At 36.4% G+C, this 14,890-nt stretch overlaps 1 protein-coding gene across 1 annotated transcript in view; it reads right to left on the bottom strand.

The window, feature by feature from the left end:
• Window positions 1-332: 332 nt before the first annotated feature.
• TDRD9 (tudor domain containing 9) overlaps window positions 333-14,890 on the bottom strand; it is an 83,708-nt gene continuing 69,150 nt past the window's right edge. The window contains 11 exon segments of the mRNA XM_026079441.1: window positions 333-939; window positions 2,263-2,335; window positions 5,502-5,611; window positions 6,206-6,344; window positions 7,069-7,165; window positions 7,346-7,455; window positions 7,903-7,973; window positions 9,064-9,213; window positions 9,620-9,880; window positions 11,812-11,901; window positions 13,719-13,931. Coding sequence (XP_025935226.1) covers window positions 844-939; window positions 2,263-2,335; window positions 5,502-5,611; window positions 6,206-6,344; window positions 7,069-7,165; window positions 7,346-7,455; window positions 7,903-7,973; window positions 9,064-9,213; window positions 9,620-9,880; window positions 11,812-11,901; window positions 13,719-13,931 — 1,410 coding nt within the window. The 3' untranslated portion in view covers window positions 333-843.

Here is a 14,890-nt window from a genome sequence, read left to right on the forward strand (position 1 = left end):
AATAGCTGAGTGAAGAGAGAATAGATCAATAATTCCCCTAATCGCTTTCTTATTCATGTATTACATGAATGCAATCACACACCATTAATAACTAAATTTAGCTTTTATGAAGCATGACCGCACAACAGAAGAGATAAACCCATTTTATTCCATTTCTGTGTTTTATTCTGAAACCACCGACCTTATTTTTAGGACTAAAGAACTCCTGGGTTAGAAAATAAGAGGAAAAGATGAAACGTGCAATGAAAGAGTAATTCAAAAGCATTCTTCTGCCATATAGAAAAGAGAATCATGTATGAGCTTCTGTCATGTGAAAAGTGAATGAAAGAACAACAGTTATATCCAGTGCATAAAGTTATACTTTTGATAACCTAGATTACCATTTTCCATTAACCTCTAGTTTTTGCACACAAAAGCAACCTTTATTGTGACTTTTTCAAATATTGATGACATACAAATAAACCAAATACAAAAATGCATTTTGCAATTATCAAAGCAAAGAGATTGCCCCTTAGCTCTTGAACTTTTAGATAGAAAATAAATAACTAAGCCTAAATCTGCTTTGTTTTTCATGTTGCTTGTGACACACCTTCTCAGAAATATTATTAAAATGAAAATTGCATCCTGCTTTAAATAAGCTGGTTTTATGAATTAACTTGTCTGCTCTAGGTCAGTATACCTTAGTTTTTAAAAATCCCATTAACATATTCTGCCCTATATTGTAGTATGCTTACACTAATCCTAAGGATCAGATTTGTAGAATGAACCTTCAATGGTACACAGAAAACAGAACTAATTTTTAGACAAGTTATTGTACTTCATCTGAGATACTTCCAGAAACACTTAAACATTCAACACAACAAGCTTATGTAGCTGATAAAGACCATTTCCTCCTTCGTGCTGCCTTTCAGACTGGTCAATGATACGTTCTGAATCCACCTAATCAAAACAAGCAAAATCACTGAGTTTATTCTTAAAAATGCATTCACATAGAATATAGTTAATGAAAACAATATAATAATGTATTTTCAAAGAGCTTTGACTGTTTCAAATCAAACAGACATTAATTTCAGTTCCATGCAGTACATTTAAACGTAATAACTATTACTGTAAAAAGCCCTATCTCATGATATGTCTGAGACAGAACATTATTCCATAATCATTTCCAAGGGATTATAGGTATTATTTTGTGCTATGAGATGAATAAGATGTCCTGAGATTCTTCAGACTTTGGATGTAATGGGGTAAATCCTAATGTATGATTTATACATTAACTTATTTTTATAAAACGCTAAACACTAATATAACTGAATAAAAGGTTATCTTGGCAACCCCAAGGATAACTGAATTTGAAATATGAAAATAGCAACACTTCAGCTTAAGGCAATATAACAAGACACACTACCCCCTTAGTGAAGGTCTATTAAAAATACATGCCCTTGGTGCTCATCCACTGTTTTCAATCTTTCCAAAAGAGACCTAAATACCTCATTTATATGCCGGGGGGGGGGGAGGGGGGTAAYCTTACYCCTGCATTCTGCAATTCCTCACCTTCTTCTAGTTAAGAAAATGCACTTGTTTGCCATGGTAACTGCACAAGAAATCTAGTGGCTTGCAGAAGTCCTTTCAGAAAGGCAGGCAAGACTTCTAGCAGAGTAGGAAACTACTTTTCAGCTATAGGAAACGCTCCCAGATGAAGAAAACGGCCCTCTATCTGACCCCATCACACTGATTCTAGAACAAGCCAGGTTTCTGTAAGCTTAATGGGGAAAAGCCACCTGAAAGCACAGCAACCAAAGTAAAACCAAAATGTGCTGCATTCAGATCAGTCCTAAACAAGAAAAGTGTATCAGTTAATGTTTTTCCTCTTCTTTAATGCTAAGGCTGTTTAACAGAAGAACCAATACAAAATTTTAACTTCCAACAAGTGAAAGTTTCCTCTTCACTCTCTCTCAACTAAAAAAGCATCAAGAGTTCTGTTTGAAAAGCCAAAGTATTTGTACACACAATATAAAAAATTAAACAGACTCTACAAAAATAAGATATTAATAGAGGCTGATGCATGCACAACAGTCCTTATGCCTTAAATCCCACTCTACAGTGCTTTCAGCATCTTCAAACTCAGTAAATTTTTTTCAACCTCAAAAAAGATATCCCTTAAAAAAAATTTTTTTACCTTTGACCACGGTCAACTAACTTAAGACGTACTGGGGTACTCCTAACTACTCATTTTCATTTTTTAAAGTATATTAATAACCTTACCTGATTCCAGGCATATGATTTGTCAAACCACTTAGGAACAACTGCATCTCGTGGTTTTGATTTGCAGATTAAACTGAAATTACATAGAAATATCTTTAAGGAAAACATTTGTATTTGATTAATTATAAATGCAAAGGAATTTTTATATTGGGTACAATCAGGTCTTTACAAGGTGTCTATTGTGAATCAAATCTTAAACTTCCTCATTAAACTTTTCTAATGTTTCATTTATCTGTGCTTTGCCCCTTTAGCGCAAGTCAGAAGATACACTTTGTTTCACTGGAAAAATACACTTAGTTTCCCTGTAAAAGTTCATTGGATTTTTTTTTTTTTTAAAGAAAGTAATGATTCCCTTAATTGACAAAGTACTACAATTTGCAACTATCATTTATTCCGTAAGACTTATGCATGTACACTCTAGTGAATAAGCAATACTGCTATTTTTAGGGCATTCTGTTTTGTATGACAACTCATTTGCTACAAATCGTCTGTATGCCCCAGTTATTTCCTCAAGCTATGCAAAGTAAAACAGTACACTTTAATTAATTCTGTCAAGATGTGTTTTTTCATACATACATTTCAGTCTTAAGTAGTGGTGACATGTTGTAAATACAATTAGCTTTAAAAAATGGAAAAAGCAGTTAGACTGTTCAGGCTAAATGTTTTATACATTTACTCTTATTAACAAAAGATTTTTTCAGGACATTAAACAAAGTACAACCAGAAATAATATTTTTAAAATGAAAGAAGATTTTACACACAGAAAAAATGCATCATAACACTAACCAGATGGTCTTCCTCCCCCCCCCCCCAAAAAAAAAAAAAGGGCCTAGGTTTGGGACTTAGGAAAAAGAATCCAGAATAAAATAAAATAAAATAAATAAGCAGCATATCTGTGTGAGTGTCTGCGTGGGGAGATGGGGACATCCCTGCTGTACATTCCCCCCTCCCCCAAGAAATTTTACCAAAAGAAATCAGTATGTCTGTTAAATTAATCCTTTAGATTCTGATTCATTGAACTTGCAGTTTTTAACACTGCATGACATTTCAAAATGACAGTTATGTTCTTTCGTTTATTTGGGGACAAAATAGGAACCAGAAGACAGATGTGGGAATAAGGAAAAGGGGAAAAAAAAATGAATGAATGGCAATCATGTAAAAAAGGTTTCAGAGAGGAAACACAAGAAATGCTCATCCAAATGCAGTAACAAACTAATCCAGCATGTATCTGTTCAAAAATAGGAGACAGTATTCCAAATGCAGTATGCCTAAGAGGTTGCTTCTGTGAAAGCTAGTCTTGCAAATCCGTCCTGAGAGGAGACACGAAGCAGGAGTCCAGAGGTGACTTTAAAGGTCAAATTTTGTCTACCAGATTTTGTTCTGCTAGAATCTGCCATGCTAGAAAATAAAGAAAATTCCTGCAGCAGCTTATTATCTGATTTTTTTAAGCAGATTTTGATAGAAGTTTGGAAGTCATACAAACATGGACTCAAATAAGACAAAATTCTGAGTATTGGGAAAATACATAGTAAGCCAGAAAGTGCTTTTCAGAGCACTTTAAGGAAGAAACATTCCGGAGCTGTAAAAACTCAAATATATTTATTTTTCACATAATGCCTTAAGACAGAATTAATTCAACACCAAATTTTGAAGTTATTTTATTTGTAAATCAGCCCAGTTTAAAAAAAAAAAAAGTTTTTTACTCTGAAGAAATAATGGTTTTGCTTCTTTCTGCCTATCCACTTTCATTGATTTCTGTCTGCACTTATTACAACACGAATCAAGTTACTGAAGTTCAGCTCTGAAGCCTGAACACGGTACCAGATGACAGCGTCCAAAGGCAACGCAGACAACAACTAGCACCATGCTAAACTGCCCTAAAGGTACTTGCACAGGAACAGGAAATTAAATTACCCATTAGCAGCAGCATTAGCAGCTCTCTTAACAGCCGGTATTTTACCAAGAGTTTTTCAGGTTTCAGATGAGAACCGCCTGCCATCAGTCTGCACTAGCGATCCTTAAGTTAAAAGCACCAGTAGCGCGCACCTCTGAGGTAGAGCCATCGTGGAGCCGTACCATCACATTGTCGACGTACACACAAAACACTGGAACAGCCGGCTACGGGCTGCCAGGTCTCCGCAGGAAGAGAGCGGCTGACCGGCTGGCTCTCCCTGCCCACGGCAGCACACACACGGTGACACCCTCTCCCCCACCACACAGCACTTGTTCCCCTGTCACATTCAACACATCTGCTGGTGAGCTAACATACACTGGGTGCCCCCAGAATTTCTGGCAATTGTTTATGCCCTTTTAATTTCATTTTTCAGTGCCATTTCAGTGTGAGCAACTACCAAACTTTGGCATACAGCTGTACAAGAGGTCACATTTCCTGGAGAGGACAATTCTAGAGAGCATAACCTAATCCCCCAATTCATGACTGAGCCAGAGCTCTTCATGCAGACTGTTCGACACAGACTCAACTAAGGATAAGAAAGGCCTACTGATGATACCAGCAGCACTAAAAATCACACTAAGTTTACAAACAAGGGAAGGTTTTTCACAGTATGTTCAGCAGCCACAGACATTAGGAGGAGCTGCTAGAGGGACACCTCATTGAATTGGCTTCCCAGGACACTTCTCTCACACACCGCAAGCCGAAAAAATTCTCAAGACTAGCAGCACTGAGGCATGATTTTCAGAGCCACAGTCTCAGTTATGAGCAACAGGGAGGCCTGTTGGAAAAAAGGCAAGTGGCCTTACTTCAATTTATAAATTAACTTTGGACTTCCAGCAACYGATCTGGCCAACACCTCTCCTACCACAGGTTTGCTGAGGGAGGAAAGGCAGCACATACAATTCAAATGTTATCTAGAGGTGGGAAAAAAATTTCTAAATCCTTCTGCACTCTTATGCCATAGGACCATTTATTAGCCTTGCCCTGGGTGCACAAAGCAAAGATATCTAAGAACTAGTACCTTGAAGAACAGGTTCTACTCTCTAGGTTTTATGACTATTAAGTGATCGGGCTTCCCTGCAGAACTAGGGCTACCACAAGAAATCTAAAGCTGTTGAGTATACTGCTTTATAAACAAGCAAAGCAAATGAAACACAACATTAAATGAAACCATAATATATTAGCATTTCCCCAAAGCCTAATCTGAGCTATGCTTTGAGCAATCACATATTTTGGGTTTGCTGAGACTGTGAAATGCAAGATCTCATGTCTACAGAATGATTACCTTAGAAGTTTCTGACGAATGTTTTCTTGCAGCTGGACCATTCTGCCTTGTCCCAGACACACTGCACATTCACAGACTAGTTTATTAATGGCTGTCCTTAGAATGTTTATCTGTAAAAATGCCAATGACAGAATATGAAGCACTCTAACCCAGTCCTAGTTCTGCATTAGATTACACTGGTGTGTACGGAAAGTGGCCACGATATCAATACAACTAACCTTAACCGACTATTATTAACTTAAGCAAAAACTTCAGAATCTTTGGAAATGGAGGTTGATACAGATGACTTCTCAAAGCTGTAAAATCACAGATGGAAGACTACAAAGCAGTAATACTAGACTGATTTGTAAAAAACACAACAATCCTAAGAATATAATTAAAAAGCATTGATATTTGATTAGTGCAGAACTGATGCTTTTCTTTTGTTCTGAAAAGTTTGCCGGGTATCGTATAATAATAAACTGTATTTGGCTTTGTTTAACAAAATGTATTGAGCCCAACTATTTTTTTGCGTTTTTTGTTTATTTTTTTCTGATACAAGTCCAAGGTTATAAACAGGCAGTTACACTACAAAAACATAAAACTTCAAGATTTTTCCAAAGGTTGCTAGACTCCAGCTACTAGAACTCTAACAGTTAACAATCTCTGATGCACTAGATTCTACCTAATTCCTACTATAGTGAAAATTCACATGCATGTTTTACCTCTGCTATGTCATCCACACCAAAATGCACATCAAATGTCAGCTCCATGTCATTTTCTGGAAGCAGTGGAGTTCCATGAATCTGATTCCAGCCCAAACCACACAGAACACCAGTAAAATATTTTCCATTTTTATCAACCCTATACCAAATAAGAAGAAAACAATCTTACCTGGAGTTTAGGAAGCTAAATGAATACAGAGACAGACTTACAGAAAGGTATCTAAGCCATGCCAAAGATGATACAGGACTTTTAAAGATGCTAAAACAATTTTGAGACCTTCACATCTAGTCATACTGCCTTTATTGTTAAATATGGTGTTGAAACAAAATTAATAAAGTTATAGCTACGAAAGCACGTAGTTATAAAACTTAAAAAAAAAAGTATATATAAAATGGAACTTAAATTAAGGAAAAGTAGCTTCCCTGTGTTATAGTGACAGCCCCTATGTGAGAATCTAAACAAAACACAACAGTAAACCAAATACAAGAACTCAACTTCTACAAAAATCTCACAAGTCCCCTCTCCTCATGCACATTTGAAGCTTGCGCCATTCTACAGATCACCTTCCTAGACTTCGAGCATGGCTGTCAGGAATTGTATTACCTTGTCATGAGGTCAAAGCCTTCAGTGCCAGTTCATAAGTATATGAAACAAGTTATCTTAGCAACATACTATACTAAAACTGATAAAAGGAGAAATGAGAATTACATGAGTAGGAATAAAAAAAACAACACAAGACCCCCCCCCCCAAACCAAAAACCCATGCTAAATGGTAAAATCAGAGCAAGAAAGTCTGTCACCAATTTGCCAAGGTCCTAAGCAATATTAAAAAAGAGTCACTGTTTTAAAAATGCATGAATACCTGAGTTCTATAGCAGGTGCAAACAGCATACTGAGGAGTGCCGGTAGACCAGGAATAGGAGGCATCAAAGATGTTTCCTCCAAAATCACAGCAGATCCTGTTACCACAAAACCCCCAAAAATACAACATTAAAAAGTATCTAAAGAGAACATTAACATCAAAAAGATGTAATTAATAGAATTACAGTGACATATTTACTCAGATGGGTATTCCTTTGGGAAAAAACAAAGGACCAAGTGCAGAAAAACCCTCCAAACACATTTTCATCAACCATTACCAGTTGCATTTACTGATAAAGAAGCAGCAACCAACATTTGCTGAAAGGGATCTTCTGGAGCATCACTGACAACAACAGAGTTTATACTTTCTTTTCGTATGAAAGCACATCTGCAGGAGGAAGTAACAAATATTTTCAACATTAAAAAAAACACACCAAAGCGCACACAGATCAATGTTGGAAAAAAGAATCCTTTTGAATTCACAATACCACCTGAATGGGTAACACTTAGTGGCTGAAGTTTATCTGAATCCCAGTTAACAGTTGTGTATTATGGTTAGTAAATAACTCCTGTATAAAACATCAAAACACTTTTAATGAATCTATTCTTCTTAGAATTTTATGTAGCAATAGTATGCATTGCAATGCACTTCAGGCCTGAGTACTTAAATATTGTGAATGAATAAAAAATCCCCCCACCCCCACCCTCCCCAAGGGGAAGGGAAAAAAACCAAACCAAACCAAAACACAATAACAGTAATCAGGATGCGTTTCCATGAATTTATCAAAAACAGCTGACAGTGTGCCTATACTTCACAGTAAAAGCTTTATCATACCTGAATCGGGATATTCTAGTCATACTGTAGCATTTCACCTCATAAGGACTGAATGGTCCGCGAAGTGTTACCTTCAAAAACCAGAGAGAAGAAACGAAATGCCAGTTAGCTAACATCTGGATCTCTCCTCATCAAAATCCTTTATAAATGAAAAACTGACTTGAAAAACAAAACATTTTCATGGACCTGTGCATGTATAGAGCAACACTGAATAGATCAACAGGCAACATTTTCAAGCATCTAAAGCAAACTTAGCATTGAGGCACCTTAAAACAAAACAAAACAAAAAAACCACACACCACACACACGAGTGTATTTTTACAGGTGCTGGAATTCAAGACTTCCCACTGGTTTAAACATCATCTTAGACTTCACAGAGCATCTAACAAAATCAGGCCATTTTTATTTACATGAGCTGTTCTTTAATCTTGAAAATATCTCAATTTATGCAAGTAAGCAGTTGAACAGGATTACTCCCATGGGTAAATTAAGCACGATTAGGTGCTTGAAGCCTGAAATGTTGTGAGGTTTGAAATGGGAAAGAGTTATAACGTATACTGGGCTTAACTTGTAACAGAGTAGAACACGTTTTCACCCTTTATACTCCAACTTAGTAGTGCCAGATGTCTCAATATACATAATAAACAGCAAAYTCTTGAGTTTGGAATTAGCAGAAGAAACATCCATTGCTTCACTATTATCAATTACAGCAGTGTTCTCTGTTTTACCTCGCCAGCATTACCTAGCTGAGGGAGAACCAAACACTGTGTACAGTAAAATAACGTTCATATTGTTAGAAAAAAATGGATAAGGTCATAATCTTGCTTTTTGCTGCAGCTTATAAAATGAGGAAGGCAATCTGCTGAAACACTATCTTCAGTTTATTATATCTTCATTCTGCAAAGGCGGGAAGAGCTGCCGTGAAATGTGCTAAAAGAGTAGGTTCAGTTAGCTCTCCAGTTATATCTTCAAAACTTTGCTAAGAGGTGTGATAGATTAGTCAATGATGGTCATACTATGGCTTTCTACCAACAGAAGGTCCTCCAATACATGCTATGAAAGACATCAATATGGCTCAGTCATGGAAGTACTTTCAGTCTTGATCTCCATTCTAACATGTAACATCATGTAAAATCACACCAGAACAACCCCTCAAGCTACCTTATGGGCCGGTGTACCAAATTTACTAGTGGAAAACTTGTTTAACAACATTTCAATGGGATGCTTTTCTTCTTCTCTTGAAGATGCAGGCTTTTTCTCTTCTTTTCTTATTTGGTCAGAAAGTAATGCCTTGAGCAAATCATGGCTTCGCTACATAAAAATGGAAGAGATTTAAAACCATAAAACAGTTATGTTTTTCAAAAATTTATAAGAAGAAAGGTTTTACACAAAGAACATGCATGTTTGCACACGAATACAAAAAATATCAACATTCTTATCACCTTTCAAATTATATAAAATAGGGGAGCAGTTCAAGTGATTCAATCATCTCTTGGGAAACACCTCTTACGCGTYTCAAAGCAGCAACGCCTTTGGCCGAGAGTTCCATATGAAATATGCAGACACTTAAAAATATATAGTACTATTCAAGTATTAATCTTGCCTAATCCTGTATGGCATGCTCCCAAGACTTAAGCTCAATCAGGGCTTCAGACAGTCAGAGCTGAAATAAATTGGTATAAGAAAAGAATCAGAGAGAAGCTTATTGCATACATACTTGTGATTCATATGATTCTTCTGCTTGTTCAGCATAACACTCTTCAATAAGCACATCTCGAATATTCACAAGCTCTTTGCTCCCCAAATAACGGAAAACATCCACATGCAGAACACTGTGCACAAGTGAATACACCTTCACTAGAAGAGTATAACCATTCACCAGTGAGGCAAATTTCTGGCTAGCACTGTAACTCCACTGTTCCCCACATACAAGAGATTTTGCAGATGGACGCATCTTGCACATCTTGAACTCTAAAGCCTAGAGCAAAAACATTAAAAATAATGCTTGCACCAAATTGGCACCAAAATCTTTCATTTTCTCAAGAAATTGTTTGAATTATTAACTGTAAAATGACTTAATTATTGCAATAGCTTATGTTAATTCCTAAGACTACCATAAGACTACTGGCATAATCCCTATTCTGTCATTGCCAAGGCAGCTACACATTACTGTATTACATCTCATATCACTTCAATTCTGTACATAGTTGACAGAACCAGAGCAAACAGTGCACACGAGATAACACATTTCACAGATATACAGTCAATATTAATTCACCATCGACATTGAAGTCTTATGAGTCTAGAGACGTTCTCCCTGTTAAACCTTTATAACCTGCAGTTCTCTTTAACAAGGATAATAGAATAGTTCGCAGAACCACTGCAGCTATTCTCTCCCTGGGCAGGCAAGAGTAAGTTCTCATTTGACTCCTTTCCATGATCACTAATTACGGCTTCACATGAATTTACAACAGAAACCCTACTTTTCTAGCCATAATTTTGGCAAAGAAATATCAGAATTGATAACTGAAAGGTTAGGCCTGGAACAGAAATAGATTTTTCTCTAATACATCCGAAGAAAACTCAAGAATAGATGATTTTTGCTAAAATGAACTCTATTTTTAAAAAATCAAATATAGAAGAAAAATAAAATTAGTCCTCTCAAGATCTAACATTAAGCACAAATAAATAAAATTGAAACACAGATCTGCTAGTTCATTTCTAATTTGCACTACTAAATACTTCAGAGAGGAAATTAAGTATGGAATACCTGCTTCAATGAGCTTAAAAAAATATCAAGATAAGGACTGCAATTTCAGTTAAAAGAAGTCTCTCATTCTTTTATTTGTAAATACAGCTCAAGAGATTTGTTTTGTTGAAAAACTAGCTATAGAATAAATCCACGCCAGAATGCATATACAGATCAGTATTTAACATTCAAGAGAGTTCTGCCTGAAACAAAGTGGAACTAYTAGTTCAAAGAATGGCAAAGCACCACAAAACAAAACCAGAAGTTTTCACAGAGAAGATTCTACCTGGTGTAAATCTAGCAAGTCATCTCCTAGGTATTTTCCCTACAACTAATAGTATAGGGAAGTGGGAGACTTGACTGAGCAAAAATACTCTGCACAGTAACTATACACAAGACACTTGCCCCTGCAGACTTGTGCGATGTAGATAAAAAGAGATGCTGTACTGCTACTTACCTGTGCTGGGAACAGCTAGAATTAAGCAGAGAATAATGGACTGAACTAGTTGCTGATTCTGCTTCTCTTCTCAGGGCTGTTTTCTGGGCTGTATAAATGAAGCTGCTGTTCGCTTGGAGGTTCTTAGAATAAAGCAAAGCTCATCTACCGCCCAGCCTGTTGTTCCTGAGCGTCACATGTCAGCAGGTCAGAACAACATTCTCCTAGAGAAGTTCTACTTCTGGTAGAACTGATGGACAGCGAAGAAATTGATGGCCAAAAGCAACAAAAAGCAAAGGCAGTTGGTAGAGTGATTTCTCGCTCTTTCTGCTGCTCCTTTGATTGTACGTGGGAGATAGAGACCACTATCTTGTCCCCAAAGAAACAGGACTAGTTCAGATATTCAGTTAAAAAAAAATTATTATTTTTTTAACATCTAATCAAGGTAGCAAGTTCAAGCTCTTTGCTCAAGCAAGCGTCCCTAAAAACAAAAGGCTAGATAACATTTCTCTGCACTTACATAGAACACAATTTAGTTTCATGCAGCAAGAAGTGCAATTAACCAGATCATATATTTGGGGGAAAACATTTGTAGGTACACCACATTAGCAAAATACAGGTCAGTTCATTATTATTCTGAAAAAGCATTATGATTTGAAGTATGCTTTCATTTGCCAGACCGGACATTGGGATATTAAGTAGTAGAAAACAGCACCATCCCTACCTGGAAAGGAAGTTCTCGAAGATGGCTTGGAATATCTTTTAATTTTTTTAAAGGCACTCTTGATCTATTGCCATAATCTACAAAGAAAACCTGGAGAAAAGAAGAATACAAATACAAGAACATCAGCAGAGATTCCACAATGTTAAAAAATAATGCCATTTTCAGTGGGCGAGGGAAGCAACAAATTAAGTTTAATAATTACTGTACAAAAAATCCTGTCAAGTGAAAGGGAAGCAAATTCAGAATCTGAAAAATATGCAAATTAAGATCTGTCAAAAATAATAAGTCAAATTTTATTATGTCTATTATTTGATCCCTTGGCTACACATCCACCAATTATGCAAATAATCTGCTAGATCTAGAAATAGTAAACTTATCTGAAAGGCAATAATTCTCTCCTTGCAATTAAATCTGTATAACCTCTTAACAGTGAATGACACCACCTACTAACCGACTTTGCATAAGTAAATAGTTACCATGGATTGGGTGAGTGTATATAAATGCAAAGGGGAAAATGGTGAGATTAGCACTGTTATTCACTAGTTTTTCATGACTGTAGACAGATAGCAAGGTTCAGGATGAACTCTATAGTGGTGATACGCAACCATGTTAAGAAATTGAGAAATTCAAAGGAAGAAAGGACTGTGCAAAGGCTAATCTTAAAAATAAAAAAAAACGTGTACATGTTGAGAAGAGTATTGGCCTGGGAAACTAAGATCTACCTTGAACTGCTGCAGTAATTTCCATTACTGACCTTGGCACAAAGAGCAAAAACGTGCTGATGAAATTTGCTGATGATACAGAACTGATCAACGTTAAAAAAAAAAAAAAAATTTACACTGAATGGACCAGAGACCTGCACAGGAGTGGGGAAAATAGATACTATCAAGTAAAACATCATATCCATTAGAATTTATAACAACTTCTGCTATAAATGCTATACAATTATTTATAAATTCTGATTAGTTGGGAATTACCCAGCAGACAAACCTGAGCATAGGGTGAAAAGAGGCTGTTCATGCAAAAAAAGCTATCAAAAGGCAAGTACATCTTGGCATGTAACACAAAATGTTTCTGAAAGTAGAGGAGATATATGTTGGAATGGGAGTACTATCATCATTGCTCAAACAAAGGTGGAAGTACAGCTACAAGAGCATACATAATTCTGGTCAACCATGTTCCAGAAGACTGAGCTCAGAACTAGGAATATTACTAAACAGAGCAGAAGGATTGAGATGAGGAGGAGAATGGAGAGGCAGTGTGGTATCAGATGAGAAAAAAGTGCAGCTTGCTTCAATTAGCAAAACAAAGTCCAGGAATGAAAAAGATACATAAGAAATTTGGAGGGGAGGGGAAAGAGGAGGAAGAGAAGAAAGTCTAGGTAAACCGGGGGAGGAGACATTGCCACAAGAACAAATCGATACAAATTGGACATAAACAACTGAATATGGGAGGAAGGATTCCCAATACAGTGGCAGCAAGAAACTTAGTTTTAAGATGGAGCTCAAGGTCTTTATGAAAAGGAAATAATGTAGGTTGTCTGCCAAAAATACAGCACTGGACTCTTATCTAGGTAATCCTTACCATGTTTTCAAAGTTACTGGATGTTTTCATCTTTATTTTGCTTCCCTCTGCTTCAGTACACACAACTCCCTACCATATCAACAACAGCTGCTCTTAATTTAATATAAAAATATTCCTGTGTTCTGAAAAAAAAACTGTAATTCATCTATTCTGGAAACATTCCATTAAGGTTTTATTTTAGTTCTAGTTTTACAGATTTATCTTTTCTTTATTGAAATGTTTACAACTGTCACAAGAACAGTACTTTGTTGAAACGCATAGCTRCAAGATTGTTAACCCAATTTCATCTTACCAATTCAATATGACATAACGTATTACTGTACCTCAGCAAAATCTCCAGAAACGTACAGAATCCGAGCTCGGTAGTATCCTTTGTTTTCCAAACAAGGGAATGGGGCCAGGCAAACTAACTCCGGATGTGGAGACACTGGCAAATCCATCAGGTTCTGGTGGTTAATTTCAGTAGTTAGAGTCTGGAGTATGGTCATATTTTTTTCATCTATCCTGTAACCCCAAAAGTGTCCAACTTCCACAATCTAAAAGCCATAAAAAATAAACAGTTCCAGATCTCATTCGATTATTATTTTTTTCTTATACATCAAATACAAAACAATTATTCTGAGCAAAATACATGAAATCATTCCTACTCCTGATACACATATAAAAGTGCTCTCATACTGCAAGAAAAATGCAGAGACGCATTTCTCTCTCATATAAGGTTGTTCTTCATCAAATAATATGGTTTTAAAATGTCTATTTGCTGTATATTTGAGTTATACTTTTCATCCAAATAGACCCTGACATAAGTATTATGGGTGGGGGGGAGGAAAGATGACTACTTTTTTTTTTTAAAAAAAGAAAATCAACTTAATAAAAATAAGGTATGCCATTCAYTACATAGGTGCACACAGACATGATGCACCTTTCTAGCTAGTGAAAGAATGACAAACTTAAGAGTCAGCTACATTTAGCAGCAAACTGGCACTATGACTGACCAGTGATGATCAGCCACCCTTTCGGAAATTAAGGGGGATGGGGGGAGAGGAGGAAACCCTGCTATTTAAATCAAATTGAATAAAATAAGTCATCTTCTCCAATTGCCTACTGAACTCTTACAACATTTCTAATCTAATTTCAAACACTCATAAAATGAAARGAAATATCTTTATTCACAACTAAGTTGTGAAAATAAATATACATGACCATTAGTTAAAACCGATGTATTAAACAAAAGTAGCATCAATAGCTAACTGACTGGAATGATTTCGGTCATCAAATCCATGAGCGTTTTTCATATAACAGACTTAACTGGACGGACTGAAGAAAATATTCCTTCTGCACTTGCAAAACACGCCACTGCTATCAAGAGCTGGTTTATGTGAGAGAGCAACTGGAATGTATTGAGCTGTGCCTAGGGGTGGATGAAGAGCGAGTCGAGAGCTTATGGGTAAGGATTAAAGGGCAGGCTAGCATGGGTGACACTGTTGTGGGTGTT

This window comes from Apteryx rowi, unplaced genomic scaffold (genome assembly GCF_003343035.1).
Source record: "Apteryx rowi isolate R43461 unplaced genomic scaffold, aptRow1 scaffold_5, whole genome shotgun sequence".
NCBI classification, from domain to species: Eukaryota; Metazoa; Chordata; class Aves; order Apterygiformes; family Apterygidae; genus Apteryx; species Apteryx rowi.